At 38.2% G+C, this 15948-nt stretch overlaps 1 protein-coding gene and 1 pseudogene across 1 annotated transcript; one reads left to right on the forward strand and one right to left on the reverse strand.

Moving 5' to 3' along the window:
• Window positions 1-12093, reverse strand: part of LOC107980340 — a 100885-nt pseudogene extending 88792 nt beyond the window's left edge.
• Window positions 12092-13561, forward strand: LOC113836350 (homeobox protein Nkx-2.4-like). Its single transcript, XM_027420970.1, is given in 3 exon segments — window positions 12092-12311; window positions 12314-12538; window positions 12945-13561. Coding segments are annotated over 3 exon segments (1062 nt in total).
• Window positions 13562-15948: the final 2387 nt, after the last annotated feature.

Raw genomic sequence — 15948 nt, forward strand, 5'->3', positions numbered from 1 at the left:
GGATCCTACCAAACTTTCCAATTCTATCTCCATTGAGTCTTAATTTGTAGTTTATGCTCCATTCACATGAAACAATCTGTCATTCTTGGAATACTGTACATTTTCTTGGACTTGGCAACATATTTTTGTTGCTATAACAAGGTATCTAAAGTTGCACACTTATTAAGAAAAGTTTATTTAACTAACAGTTATAGAAGATGAAAGTCTAAGATCAAGTGGTCCCATCTATCTGACCCATGGTGAAGGCTCCCTTAGTTGTACTACAACATAGTAGGGAAATTGCTATATGAAATAAAAGGTCAATAGTGAAGAGTAGCCTTATTTCAATAACAATGCACTCCTATAAGAAGAGATAAGTGAGGTTCTAAGAAAACTACATTAGCTCCATTAAATGGCAATGCCCTAAATGGTCTATAAATGACCAGTTTACCAATAGGACTCTCTTTTGTGGTGCTGGAAATTGAACTTGAGTTTGTGTATCCCAGACAAGCACTCTACCACTGAACCGCATCTCCAGTCACTGTCTCTCTTAAAAAGAACTAAGTTTTCAGCATATGAAGCTTGGGAACACAAACTCAAATCATATACAAATGATAGCAGTAGGCACTAAGTGATCACTGATTTAAATTACAGGACATGGTGATATATGCCTATACTCCCACTCACAGCTCTGGGAAAGCTGAGACAGGATTGTTAAGTTCAACCTTCTTGAGCCTGTCTCAAAGAAATATACATACCATTGATTCATTCACACATACATATATAACTTCTATAAATGCTCCTAAAATACTCTTCTGTCTGGAATATCATTATTTATTTTATGCCTGAAGATCCATGTTTTCACAAGTAGGATTTTATTCCACATTTTGGATATAGAGTGGCATATGACAAGTGAAGACATGTCATGAGATGACATTACAGTAAAATGACAGCTCTGGAGGAAATAAATCAATATATCTAGATTTATAAATAAATATATTAACATCATTCCTCAGCCATCACCATTTATATATTCTAAATATGGTTTTTTGTTGTTTTTATAAGGGAGTGAAATGAAGAATAATGTTATGGAATATTATTTTAAGATGTATCACATTCGTTTATGCTGTGAAATATTTGTTTAAATATGTGTTGCAATCTTTTAGGCTGTATTTGTTTAACTCTGTGAAACTGTTACTTTGCCTGTCTAAAACACCTGATTGGTCTAATAAAGAGCTGAATAACCAATAGCTAGGCAGGAGAAATGATAGGTGGGATTGGCAGGCAGAGAGAATAAATAGGAGGAGAAATCTGGGAAGAGAAAAGATCAAGAAGAGAGAAAAGAAGTGACAGCCAGTCCACCACACAGACATAGAATTAAAAAGAAAGATACACAGAAATAGAGAAAGGTAAAAGCCCAAAGGCAAAAAGTAGATGAGATAATTTAAGAAAAATTGGCTAGAAACAAACCAAGCAAAGGCTGGGCATTCATAAGAAATAAGACTCCATGTAATTTATTTGGAAGCTGGGTGGTGCCCCCCTCAAAAGAGCGAAAGGGAAAAAAAAACTAACATCAGAATAAAGTAAAGATCTTGGGGGAGACTTCTATGACAATTTAACCCATTTAATCTGTCATATTTTTACAGTTAAGAACAGTGTGATTCAGGCTGGAGAGATGGCTCACAGGTTAAGAGCGCCGACTGCTCTTCCGGAGGTCCTGAGTTCAATTCCCAGCAACCACATGGTGGCTCACAACCATCCATTATGAGATCTGGTGCCCTCTTCTGGTGTACAGATATACACCGAAGCAGAATGCTGTATACATAATAAATAAATAAAATCTTTAAAAAAAAGAACAGTATGATTCAAAAGGCTTAAGTAATATTTGTCGCCAAATTTTAGTTTGGTGGAGTAGGATTCAACCAAGGTCAATGTAACTCTAAAACATAATTACTTTTTAATAAACTATGTTGTTCTTAAAATAATGAAGAGAAAAATGAAAACATCATTCTAAGCTAAATTTTTCAGTTTATATATTGATACCCCTGGACATTATTTCAGGGAACTGTCACTTCAGACTTTATATATTCTTTGGTTAATTTTCTTTTCTTTTAAAATGAGTTACAATATTTTTAAAAAAGTAAAAAACATACTAGATATACTAAGATACTCATCTAATACTAAATTGGACTATTAAAGAGTTTAAAGCTGGAAAGATGGCTCAGTGGCTCAGGCACTTGCCATGAAGCCTGATCAATCCCCAGGACCCACATGATAGAAAAAGAAACTTGTTTCCAACAACTTGTCCTCTGACACATCTCTCTCTCTCTCTCTCTCTCTCTCTCTCTCTCTCTCTCTCTCTCTCTCTCTCTCTCTCTCACACACACACACACACACGTGTGCATACATATAAGCACATACTATGGTGTATGTATGCACAAACACATATAAATATAAACACAAAATAAATGTAATTTTAAAATTTGACTAATAGCTAGTGTTGGTGAGGGACATGAGGAGAAAGTTTATGCACACAAACATGCAAACTGATGGTCTTTTTGAAAAGCAATTTGGCATCTACTACCAAATGTAAAATAAACTCAACCTTTGATTAAACTTTACATCTAGAAATAGATCTTGAAAATTTTTCTGTACCACAAGGATCTATATGTATGTCACCGATAGCACTGTTTATAGTAAAAAAGAAAAAAGGAGAGAATGGGAACTGAGGAAAGAAGGAAGGAATGGAGTGAGAAAGGGAAGGAGGTAGGGAGAGGAGAGAAACAAGAGAATGAACCTAAACTCACTGGAGACTGGTTAAACAACCATGTGAAATACTGTAGAACAGAATGTGACCATTAAAAAGATGATGGATATCTACACTGTCATGAATAGTATATATATATATATATATATATATATATATATATATGTAACAAGGAACATATGTGTAACTATTAATGTGCCAATAAAAAGGAAGTATAATTGAGTAAAGAACATCATAGTATATTTAATGATACCATTACTAGGCACATTGAAATTACTACAGAATATGATTATATGCACATATATGTTTGCATATTTATGCACACATGTAGAACACACTATACCATACATGTATGCATAAATGTATAAAGAAGTACCAAGAAAAACACATAAAAAACCTTAATAGTGATTAATTCTGGAGACAGGTATGTGATCGTGTTTATATGCAAAGGTGATTTTCCATTTTACTAACAAGGGTTGGTCAATAGTATTTGTAAATGGGCTAGCAAATAAAAAATTTAGGACTGTGAGACAAATAATCTGTTGTAGATGCTTTGTTGCTGTATCATAAACACAGCCATAGACAAACGAGTGTAACTGTGTCCAATAAATCATTATTTATGAGTACTTAGATCTGAATTTTATAGGGTTTTCACATGAGATAAACTAATATTATTTGATTTAGTAGCTGAGTATGTGAGTATGTTGGTGCACACTTGTAATCCTACCACTGAGCAGGCTGAAGCAGGAGGATTGCCACGAGTTTGAGGCTAGTCTGTGCTAATAGATACCAGACCAGTCAGGACTACTTAGCAAGAAACTTTTAAGAAAAAAAAAAGAGTAAAACCAATTTAGTTCCTAGGATATACAGAGAGAGATGCTAAGTCAAAACTGGGGCACAAATTTCAGATCTATGTGAATTTCTGTGAAAACATATATTTGTAATGACAAGGAATATATCCTTAGGTGTGGACATAGGAAATTTGAATAAAATACTATAGAATCACTGTCTCTCAATACAATAACCATGAGTGACTAATGGCCACTGAGCCCTTGAAGTATGGTTAGGAGTGCAGTAAGCATAAACAAAACAAAACAAAAAACCCTCTTTAATCATTTCATATACAGTGGCTACAGAGACAGCTCAGTTTCCAAGAGCACTGGCTGCTCTTCCAGGGCTCAGTCCAACCACCCACATGGTGTCCCACAATTGTCTGTAACACAATTGTTCCAGGGGATCCAATGCCATCTTCTGACCCCCATAGGCACTGTATACACACACATTGCACTTACATGCTTGTAAAACACAAACACAAAAATAAACAAATTTTTAAAAATTAACTTCATGTTTAAATAATATTTCAGATATATTGGGTTAAACACAACTTACCTACTTGAGCATTTTCAATTACATATTGCCTTATATTTCTATTAAACAATTATGGTATATATACTTTTATTACTTGAATTTTCAACAAGCTTCTCTTTGTTACTTTTAATCTTAACAATGCCGAGGTGATATCAATAATCAATAACAATGGTCTGTAAATTTGTAATTCACTGTAACATGAGAAATTATACTGTTAAGGTTTCTAAGGAAATTATTTTATTATTGTAGGATCTGTAAGAAAGAAACACCTTTCATCTACTAACCATTTACAGGCACTTGAAACTTTCATAATGTTCCATTGTGCTCATAATATAAACATGTGTATATGTGCATATCCATCTGGATCCATACATATCATTATGTATACAAATATTGAGATGAATATTAACTTTGAAAACTTTGAGTAGCTATCAAAGTCATTGGGCAATTGTCTCTCACAACTGACACTCGAAGACAGCATAAATCCTGACCCATCACCCTTGCAGAGTTATAAGAAAGTGACACACAATTTTCTGAGATCTCCTTTCCTTTCCTATTGAGATTATTTAATTTATGCCAATGTCAATTACAATTTTAAGTTCAATGTATCAGTAAATTAGATAAATACATAAAACTCATGACAGCACTGAGTGTGTTACAAACAATAAGTGTTAAAGACTTTTCAAATTTTAACCTACTTTCACCTTCCAAGTAGGACATGTTCTAAGACGCTGACAGACTTAGGAGGCTTTATATGTAGTCTGTATAGTTAGATGTTTTTCTTCCTATTCTTTTAATAAAGTTCTTGTTTGTGATGTATTGATAAACTGCATTTTATGTTTTACAAATCAGAGGAAAAATTAAACTATTTTTGTGCCACATAAATTAATTCCTCCTGGGTGTCAAAATATTTATGTGAGAGACACAACTAGCTTGAACAGATATAAATGATGAAAACTAAACAAAGAAAGCTAAGTACAGTTTGTGGTTAGTTTTCCATCTTTTTTCTTAAAGATAAGATCTCACTAGGAAGTGTAAACTGACTTCAAACCTACCATCTTCCTATCAGCCTGTTTACTGCTGGAATTAAAGGTGTGTTCCATCATGCCTACCTTTGTAACTAGACTTTTGTGGTCATGAAAAGTACACTTTTCATGACTGCTTACTTTTCATGACTGCTCACCCATGTTCATTTATTATCTATGAAGATAAATTAAATCAGAGGAAACACTGTATATGCACAACATTCTCCATTTCATTTTTGGTATGGGTATACAGAAGATACTCTAATTTGTTCACCAAAAGAACCATGCTCAAATAATCTCTTTTTGATATTTTTTTCATGGCAGGGCACTTAATATGACACTTGTCTCTGCTAAAGCTGGTTTTATGCGAAGAGGATTTCAGAGGGCACTGGATGGCCCGAGTTTCCCTTCCATCCTCCAGTGTCTTTAGAATTCAATTTCTAAACCACCATTCCCACTACCCTTTTAATCTCTGCAAATTGTTGGTAAAAGCTATGTCAAGGCAGTCTGCCAACAGCAGCTCAATCATATATGTACTATCACTGATTATTCTAAAGAAATATTGTATTTAAGAGAATCCACTCTAGAATGTATATCTATCAAACTATAAAGACAAAATTTCAGACTTTTCAGCATATATCTTCACATGTCTACAGTGATAGCATATAAAACATAAAAATGCATTCTTAAACTGACTCATAAACTATTTTATTATTCAAACCCTAGGACGTGCGTGTGCGCGCGCACATACACACACAAACACATCCCTTGTATTTGAATGCTTATTTATATTATCTAAAAGTTAACTGTATAAAAGTATGGATTCAATTGTTAAAAATTTCATCCTTATTACATAATTTGTCTTTATTCATTGAGACTCACCATTTTTATTATTGAAATAGTGTTGTATTTAAAACTGATTCTACATATATAGTAGGCTTTTCATTATGGAAAAGAAATTGGCCACTTTAGGCTTTATTTGAGGTTATTATACATTCTTCATGACATGATAAATACCAACAATAAATTACTTTCATTTAAACTGGTACAGATTCCTCAAGCAATTCTTATTTCCATGGAGTTTATATTTTAGACTGAATTACAATGCTCTATGCTTTGGGAATACTGTGTTTTGTGAAATTCCTTATATTTTCAAAAGGAAAAAAGACAAACAAGAAAAAAATGGTTTTAATCACCTTTCCCATATTATTGCTATATAATTTCCTATAGGGAAAATTTCATATTTAGTAGTTCATTTTTTTAATCTTAAACATTATATTTGTTAAAGGGCCCAATCCCACTCTTAGTTCACTTCACAAGCTAGGCATTTTAGGGCAATAATTTTCAAGTCCATTTGACAAATGTACTATAGTTTGAGACTCTTTTTCCTGAGGGTATAGTTTACAGCACTTGGCCTTGGAGTTTATCCTCAGTACTGCAGAAATAAAACAACATTAAAAAAACTCTGCTGCTATTTGTTTATTTATTGACAGGGTCTCCTCTTGTAACACAAGTTGGCTTCACACTATGACACATGGGCAAGCCTTGGATCCACAATTCTCATTCCTCAAGAGACTTGAGATTACAAATGTGTCACTGTATTCAACTTGATTTTATTTATTTTTGAGATCATATGATACAACTTTATTAATCAGGTTTTCCTGATGGTACTCACAATGAATAGAGTAATTAAACTATTTTGTATCAGGCTTTTTAATGCAAATTATTGAGCTAATAATTAAATTGCTTGAAATTTACCCAAGCTGTTTTATGAAGTAGACATTAGCTTATTGCTTTCTTATATGTGCAATTCTCAGCCTAAAATTCAGACTGATATACATAAGCAGCTGCTAAACAACATCTCAGCATTAGCAGTACACAGAAAAAAAGAAAAAATAGAGGTTATTCTCTAATTGTAATATTGCTCAAGCTAGTCCTTCCAAAATATACATAAACTTTAATAACAATGCAATAATCTAATAATCAACTCACCAAACATCAAAAATTGGAGCTCTCCTTCAAGTAAGTGATGGCAACAAATAATCCAACTACCCAGCACAGATATAAAAAGGACACCTTCTTTGATCATTGCAAGCTAATTTGTAAAGCTAAGGTGATACCATGTTAACATAATTTGCATTAAAATCACTTGACTACTTAGACTGGGGAAATTGACTGCATATGAAAAAAATTTATAAAGGTGCAATTTTTAAAAGCTATGTGTGTGAGTCACTCCCATTAATAATGTATAAAGACAAAACATTTAAAACTTGCTCCCTGTATAAAATAATGACTTTTTCTTAAAATTCAAAGTATTCTTAATTTCTATAACAGATATTTAATGACATCCTAAAACATGTGAAAGAAACAATTAAATGCAAATAACATTTTAAAATTTCTATGGTAGCAAGATATTCAAGTAAACTTGTTTTTCAGAAACATAAATTATATTTCAATATTGTCAGTATTCCTATAGCATATAGAAAATAAAATCATTATTTTTAAAACTACAGAAATATGTAATATCTAGTTCAAATTTACATTCCTAAGGTAAGAGAATTTTGATATAGTAGATGTATTTTTACTTCTTATTACAAAGACCATGTTGTTTTCTGCTGTGAGTTAAAAATTAAGATTATAGCTTTCCTATAATATTAGGCAAAGTGCATTGTCTGGTTTTGGATTGTTTGATATTACTTGTTTGTGGAAGAGTTTTTTGATTTGTTTTTTCTTTGTTTTTTGCTTTGGGGAAATCATATTTGAAATTTACTATTATGATTTAGCCAAAGATAACATTTCTGGTATTTACCATTTGTTCTCATGCTATACTAATGGTTGTACTATTAATAATTGTACTAATTTAAAACAAACTCATTGGTTAGACTTACCATTGGTCAGAAAGCAGAAAGCAATTTTCAGTCTAAAAATACATGAATAGTAGAAAACAATCAGTCAAGAGGTTTTTTTGCCAGTAGTTAAATTAGAAGGATTTTCTATTTTGTAAAGAAAATATGAAAGGAGTACTTTGTAAACATAGAAAGTCATAAATACAGAAATAAAATTAACAAAAGAAATGTAAAATAATTAAAATAAACAATTAAAACCAAAAGCACTTAGGAAGACTAAAAACAAAAAAGGGAACAAGACGCCAGAAATTGATAAAAACAGCAAAATTTAAAATAAATTTCATTCTGTCTTCTTAGAATTTAGTTTATACTTTTGCTGCACAAAACATGCTACTGACATTATTCTTTATTCCTTTCCAAGTAAAAAGATCGTATTGTAATATTACAGCTACTTCTTCTGCATGAGAATTTCACTAGTCAAATTATTTTACAACTATTTAAACTAACCACAAGTGCAGCAAATGTCTCGTTTCTAAAATATCGCTTATGTTCTTGATTAGTCAGCAGAGAGTAATATTTTCAAGAATGGTTCAACTTGATGTAGAAAATCAGGAGCCACTGACAATCTATGTGCCACCACAGAAAGACAAAATCTCCCTCTTGGTTCTGGCTGGAACTCTGCATCAAAGGGGGTCTGTCACAAGGTTTCTCCCCTCTTCCCCAGGCCTCTCTGACTGAGCTTCATGACAACAGTAAATCCCAATTGCAGGGAAGGCTCTTTCTTCTTATTTTATTTTAGTGTTTTGTTTTGTTTTGCCAAGGTTTTTGCTTCTAAGGTTAATGAACATATCAGAGATTTTCAATAAAAGCCAATTATTATTTTTTAAAAGGCCAGAAGAACCTACTGAATCTTTTTGTCTTGCAAATTTTTCTTTATCTGCTATAGGCTATCTTAGTAAGTGTTCAGTGTTGTGTGAAACTACAAAAATATGAACTCTGGAAAAGAAGTGAAGGCACCAAAAACCAAATACATACTGTCCCCTGGTTGTAAAGCAGCATTGTGCTTCAATATGTAGAGCCAATCCCAGCAGCAGAGTAACAATGTCAAGTGTTGTGAGGAGAAGAAATGGAAAATGAGACTAGAGAGTAGAAGAGGGGGAATCATCTCTGTTCACTACTGTATTCCCTTTGAGAGTATTTATCTGTTTCCTTCCTTCTTTCTTTCCTTTCTCTTTCTGTGTCTTTCTTCCTTCCTCTTTTCCTTTCTCTCTCTGTCCCTTCCTTCCTTCCTTCCTTCCTTCCTTCCTTCCTTCCTTCCTTCCATCGTTTCTTTCATTCTTTCTGCTGAGTGTCAACATGAGGTCAGGGAATAACAAGAAAACATTCCTTGGAAATACATTTTCTGTGACAATCCCTGTGTCAATAATATTTAACAATCTACTAGCTATAAATTTTCATCATAATTTGGGCAGAAAATAATTGGAAGAAACCAGTTTGATGGAAATCTTCAACAGAATACCAAACTATTTTGTATTTAAATATACATGTATACATTCTCCAGATTCTATTATTAAATTCATCTGCACACACACAAATAGCACTTACATTTTAAAGGTATGAAATAAATGTCTAGGGTAAGACACATAAAACTTAGAAAATGTTGAAGATTTTTAAATGTTTTTTCTTTCAGAATCTTTCATGTTCAGGAAAGGAATTCTACTTGACTTATGATGTTCCTAAGCAGTCAGAAAGTGAATTTTGGCAGAGACTCTGTTTCATTTTGTTTTTAATTTAAAGATGGAAAACTTCCACATGCAAGTACACTGATAAACTAGGCAATAAAATATAGTTTAGCAACTTAGAAAATTGCTGCACTGAAGTTCTACAAATAAAATGTCATGAGATAAAACGTATAATTTGAAAACAGAGTAGCATTCATCTGAAAAAAAAAAAACTATAACCACTTTTTCCAGCTTGGACAACTCATCAACATGAAGTTTATAATAATGTTTTCATTTTTAAATGTGTCTAAACTTACAAAATATAATGGTTTGTATGAGACATTCATATGCAGACATTATGACAACTACATTTACTTACCTCATCTTTGATTAAAGTTTACGATTACTTTCTGTTGTTTTTAAGCTAATAAGTACTAAGCAATACAAATTGTAAAAGAATCCTAGCATTTGAATGATATCTCTCTCTCTCTCTCTCTCTCTCTCTCTCTCTCTCTCTCTCTCTCTCCCACCCACCCTCAGCTTCTTTGTATACCATTAGTTTAAGAAAGTAGGCAGTTCTGGCATAAGCTCAAGTGTCTCAAGTTCAGTAAAGACCTGTAAAAGTAGCATCATGTCAGACTGTAGCAATAACCAATCTTGTTAAGACAATAAGTGATGTAAATGACTAGTAGAACCTGGCATTTTGTCCCATAGTATGTATTTTAAAATATTAACCACTCCTCTGGTTATCACTTTCTTTCCATGAATGATCATATGGTCCTTTTCTCCCTACAAAGGGCAGATTCTTTGCAAAAGTGTACTTAAGTGAACACATTGTTAAAATAAGACAAAATCACCTAGAACATTCAAACCACAGGACTGAAATCAAGAAAAAGATAATGCTAAACTGTTCAGATCTTCAAGACATAGACATGTGCTGCCAGGTTAAACTTTGGTAGTTACCCTTTTGTTTTTAGACACAATAAAATCTTGCTTAAGAAACATGTTTCTTCTACTCCAGTTTCCAGGAAAACTTTAAAAATGTGTCTTTGTTTCCTTCTTATACTCATGCTTTCAAATTTTACCCATGCTTGCACACTTCTTTGTCTTTTTGTCTTGCTCAGCATTTGGTGGAAGTTCATAAGGTGTAAGTTCTTTGTCATGCTGGAACATTTGTAAACCAAGAGATGACAATTTTTAAAAAATAGCTTACAGGTTTGCATTTTTCAAGAGGAGATGCCATTTTCACCTGCTTTCTGCATCCACGTCCATTTCCACATTCCTTAAACAGGTTATTTCCCCACCACCACCAAAAAGATCCATTACAAACAAGTACAAATACTTGAAATGTCTGAGCCCCCCCCCCCCTCTCTCTCTCTCTCTCTCTCTCTCTCTCTCTCTCTCTCTCTCTCTCTCTCTCTCTCTCCAGAAGAAGAAATCCTAAGTCAGATTCTGGAGATGGGAACAAAGAAAAGACAGCGGCAATGGAGGTGCAAATTAAATATGAAACATTTCTAGCAAACACACTTTCTCTTGTTCAATTTCCATCCTGAGAGTAAGAACAGCATACTTACAAGCCAGCATCTCTGTTAGTATCTGTGTGTGTGTTGGCTCTCTTCTTTGGATTTGGATACTTTGAGCTAATTTGGAAGTGTCCGTTAGGTTGCCTACAAAATGATGCTTTAAAGGATCTAACGATGCATAAATTAGGGGGCTCTACAATGGCAGAGGACGGTCATTGTACCTCTTCTCTTTATGCGCTCTTATGGTGGGACCCAAGAGCCTTTTTTTTTTTTTTTTTTACACTTTAGATGATGTAGCCAGTGAGGAGCTGGTAGCTAGAAAGGAGGTGAACCCTCCAAACCACCCCCCTCCCAAACTTAACAGCTGGGTTGCCCCCGCCACACACACACACTCGACGTTATACTGAACTTTGCTACAAAGTCACTTTAGGAAAACTCCCCAGTCTGGATGAAACAAGAGTGGGGTCTTTCACTGGCCTCAGAGTTTCCATTTCTCGAGGGCAAGGTAGCCCAGATAGAAGTGCGAAGGATGAAGATCACAAAGGGGGGTGATCTTTTCAAGAAACATCCAAATGGTCCTTTACCTTTTTTGCCTCCGTTATGGGGAAGGGGGGTGAGAGAAAAAGATGTCAATGACCATTGTTTGCTCGTTGGGGATGTTGCTCCGCCCCCCGAGTCTGTCGTAAACCTGGCGCTGGACTAAAATAAACCCGAGATCCCGCAGCTCGGGGGCTCGCCGCGCCGCGGACAGCTCTCCACTGGCGCTGCCCGCCGGGCCGAGGTGGCGGCGGCGACGAGCGGCCGCCGCGTCCGCCCGCCGCCCGCCCGCCCCGGGCCCCCCTACCTGGCCGTCCGCCGAGCCATGTCGTTGAGCCCCAAGCACACGACGCCCTTCTCCGTGTCTGACATCCTGAGCCCCATCGAGGAGACCTACAAGAAGTTCGGCGGCGTCATGGACGGCGCGCCGCCCGGCCTGGGGACGCCCCTGGGGGCCGCCGCCTACCGCGCGCCGCCGCCCGGCCCCTCCTCGCAGGCGGCGGCCGTGGCGGGCATGCAGCCGGCCCACGCCATGGCGGGACACAACGCGCGGCGGCGGCGGCGGCGGCGGCAGCGGCGGCGGCGGCGGCCGCTACCTACCACATGCCGCCCGGCGTCTCGCAGTTCCCGCACGGCGCCATGGGCAGCTACTGCAACGGCGGCCTGGGCAACATGGGTGAGCTGCCCGCCTACACGGACGGCATGCGGGGCGGCGCGGCAGCCGCGGCCACCGGCTGGTACGGCGCCAACACGGACCCGCGCTACTCGTCAAGTGAGCGGGGCCAGGAGCGCGGGACTGAGGGCGAGCGGGCGGCGCGGGCTTTTCCCGCCACAGCGGGGGCGCGAGGGTGCTGGCGTTCCAGTCAGCGGCGCCCGAGGGCCGGCGCGCGGGGGGTCCTGGGACTCGGCCTGGGGCTCCTGAGGGGTTCTGGGTCACGGCTGGAGACGCGCGGGGCGGCCTGGGACGCGCGGGGTCTCTTGGGAGCCCCCTGGGGCACGCGGGGCTCGCCCGGCCCCTGGGCGCGCGGAGGGAGCGGGCGGCGGCTCGCGGCGCTCGTGGGGTCCCGCGAGCCACTCGGGGGGCCCGTGCCGTCCCGTCAAGCGAGGGGGGGCGACGGCGGGAGCGGTTCTCGCGGGCCCGGGGCTCACCGGCCGTCCTTCTTGGGCCCCCTCCCCAGTCTCCAGGTTCATGGGGCCGTCGGCGGGCGTGAACGTGGCCGGCATGGGTTCGCTGACCGGCATCGCGGACGCCGCCAAGTCGCTCGCGCCGCTGCACGCGGCCGCGCCGCGAAGGAAGCGCCGAGTGCTCTTCTCGCAAGCGCAGGTCTACGAGCTGGAGCGGCGCTTCAAGCAGCAGAAGTACCTGTCGGCGCCCGAGCGCGAGCACCTGGCCAGCATGATCCACCTGACGCCCACGCAGGTCAAGATCTGGTTCCAGAACCATCGCTACAAGATGAAGCGACAGGCCAAGGACAAGGCGGCGCAGCAGCTGCAGCAGGAGGGTGGCCTCGGCCCCCCGCCGCCTCCGCCGCCGCCGTCGCCTCGCCGCGTGGCGGTACCCGTGCTAGTGAAGGACGGCAAGCCGTGCCAGAACGGCGCGGGCACCCCGACGCCTGGCCAAGGAGGCCAGCAGCAGCCGCAGGCCCCGACGCCCGCGCCGGAGCTGGAGGAGCTGTCGCCCAGCCCGCCCGCGCTGCACGGTCCCGGGAGCGGTCTAGCGGCCCTGGACGCTGCCACCGGGGACTACGGCGGAGGCGTGCTCGGTGCCAACCTGCTCTATGGCAGGACGTGGTGATGAGCCCCGGGGGTCTGCCCGCGGCGACCCGCAGGATCTGCCAAGAAACTGCAAGAACGGATGGGGGAAATGTACAGAAGCTGAGCCTTTAGTGCATGGAGATAAGAACGAATGAGTCGCGGAGAGGGTCGGGCTGCTTTGAACCTCTTTGCTGGGGGTGGGAGACGGCCCAGGACCGAATAATGTGACACCACACTTGGAGGTGGTGATTTCCCTTCTTTCAGAAGTTCCTAAGTTATGCGAAGAACAGGCGGAATCCACATTCACCACTTTCCTAACCAAAGCTCTCAGAGTTTTAGAAGTTGGAAACTTTGTTGGTGTTTGTATCTCTCTCTATAAATCAACCAGCTTTCACGATGAATCCTTGAAGTGGAATTTATTTTGGGAGATTAATTTGCAAAGCCCCTCCCCTAAGTGCAATTTCGTTAATGCTTGATTGAAAGTAAATTGAATTGTAGCACAAAGTGGATCATATACACAGCAACATGATTGCCGAGGAATTACTGCCATTTGGGTAAAATAGAGCAATGGAATAAAAAGAATCGAAATCCTAATTATATGGATCGTTACTGTTTTTACATTTAAATGCTGATTTTAAATATCTTGTTCATTATTAGGCAGCCAAGTAATTGTGTATTATCCTAGATGAGCACAACCCCCCACCCCAAGATAAGGCTCATCATAAAAAAAAAAAGAAGGGTTGTAAAATACTTTTTATATAGAATCTGGTCTTTCCAAATTAGCTGATAAACATAGCATTTCCTTCTATAAACATGGTATTTATTCTCTTTAAAGTATTTTTGCCTGAATTTGAACTCCTCAACAAAGTACTAAAACAAGCAAGTAAAACTGCCAATATTACTATCAATCTATTTTAAAAACATGTCAAGAACGAGGTGATTTATTGAGTTGTAATCAAGATATGTAGAAAAGTAAGATAATTATACTTTTCCATCATGTTTATAATTTAGGAGTTGCACCAATTTTTATTGCATAAATAAATGTATTTACTCTTTAATATGCCAATTTATATTTCCAATATTTCAAATGGATATTTAAATATAACTTTAAAAAACCTTAAGTACTTTCTTCCTAAAAGTTAAGAGCTCATTTCTTTTTCTTAAGTGTTGTAAGGATATTTTTTCTTTTTCCTTTTGGCGGAATGTGGCAACACAGCTTATTTACTCATTATTAAAATAGTCGTATTGAAGAAAAAGCCGAGTGAATAATGTGAACTTACACAATTAATGGAAGTTAAGGGAAAAAATGGGGAAAATGTACTTTCAAATAATCAAAACAGATGGTCACCAGAGACCCCAAACCTCTTCTGCATTTGAGTTTTTAGAAGAACAAATTTGGGACTGAAACATTCAATTTCTTTTCATGGTTTGAACATTTTCCTGGAAAGTTCAAAGTAACTATATAGGAAGGCACATAGAAATCAAGCTGGAACTTTCTCCAAAATGTATTTTATAAACTAAATCCTCTTTTTTAAAAAAATAAACTCTAGTTCCTTTCACTGCAAGAAAAGGGAGGGGGCTATGGAGCAAAGAGATTGTCTTTTATCAAACCACGAATGTGGATTTTTGGAGGATGAGATTTAATTTTAAAGCATTTCAATAGACAAATTAGTCAAAACATGGTGTGATAAACAAACAGAAAAACCTTCCAGCCTGAGTTTTTGCATTATTAGTAGATTGACTTCAGAAATCAGTGTTAATCTTGCTGGTAAAGCTATTTTACTGACATGCTTCGATTCAAAGTGCTTTGTTTTCATCAGCTTGACTATATTACCTCTAGAAAACATGTTTTAAAAATCCACACAGTTGTAAATTTTTTAAAAAATTTTTACAGATCAACATTTACAGAAACAATAGCTTTATGGTCCGTAGGCATCCAGATACCCTTAAGGAAAATAAACCTATAAGTTTTTTTTTTTCCCGTAGATAACTTATTTCCAGAACAAAGCATCCTTTAAATTAAATGAACTCTACTGAAAATAAGGTCCCCGGGAGCAAACAATCTTTTTCCATTCACCATTTTCTGAAAGTATATTTACGGTAGCCATATCTTTTTCCGTTTAGCATTCCCTTAAGTAGTAAAAACCCCAAGCTTGAGGTAATTGCTGCAGAGGGCTTAACATTCTACACCCAGAGACTTACTGAGCACATCCTGACATTAGGAAAAGGTTTGATTCCTGAAACATTAAAAGAAATGTTTTTCCTATAGAATTCCACTTTCTGATTAATGCAAAGCAAGAGCCTTTTTCTTCTTTTGCAGTTGGTGCTTCACAGATCTTTTATAAAAATACAAACGGCTAGACTAGGTGAAACTCATTAACTGAAGAGGAGGATAAGTGTCTCCACAACCAAGAGGGAGAACTGGAG

This window comes from Cricetulus griseus, chromosome 6 (genome assembly GCF_003668045.3).
Source record: "Cricetulus griseus strain 17A/GY chromosome 6, alternate assembly CriGri-PICRH-1.0, whole genome shotgun sequence".
NCBI classification, from domain to species: domain Eukaryota; kingdom Metazoa; phylum Chordata; class Mammalia; order Rodentia; family Cricetidae; genus Cricetulus; species Cricetulus griseus.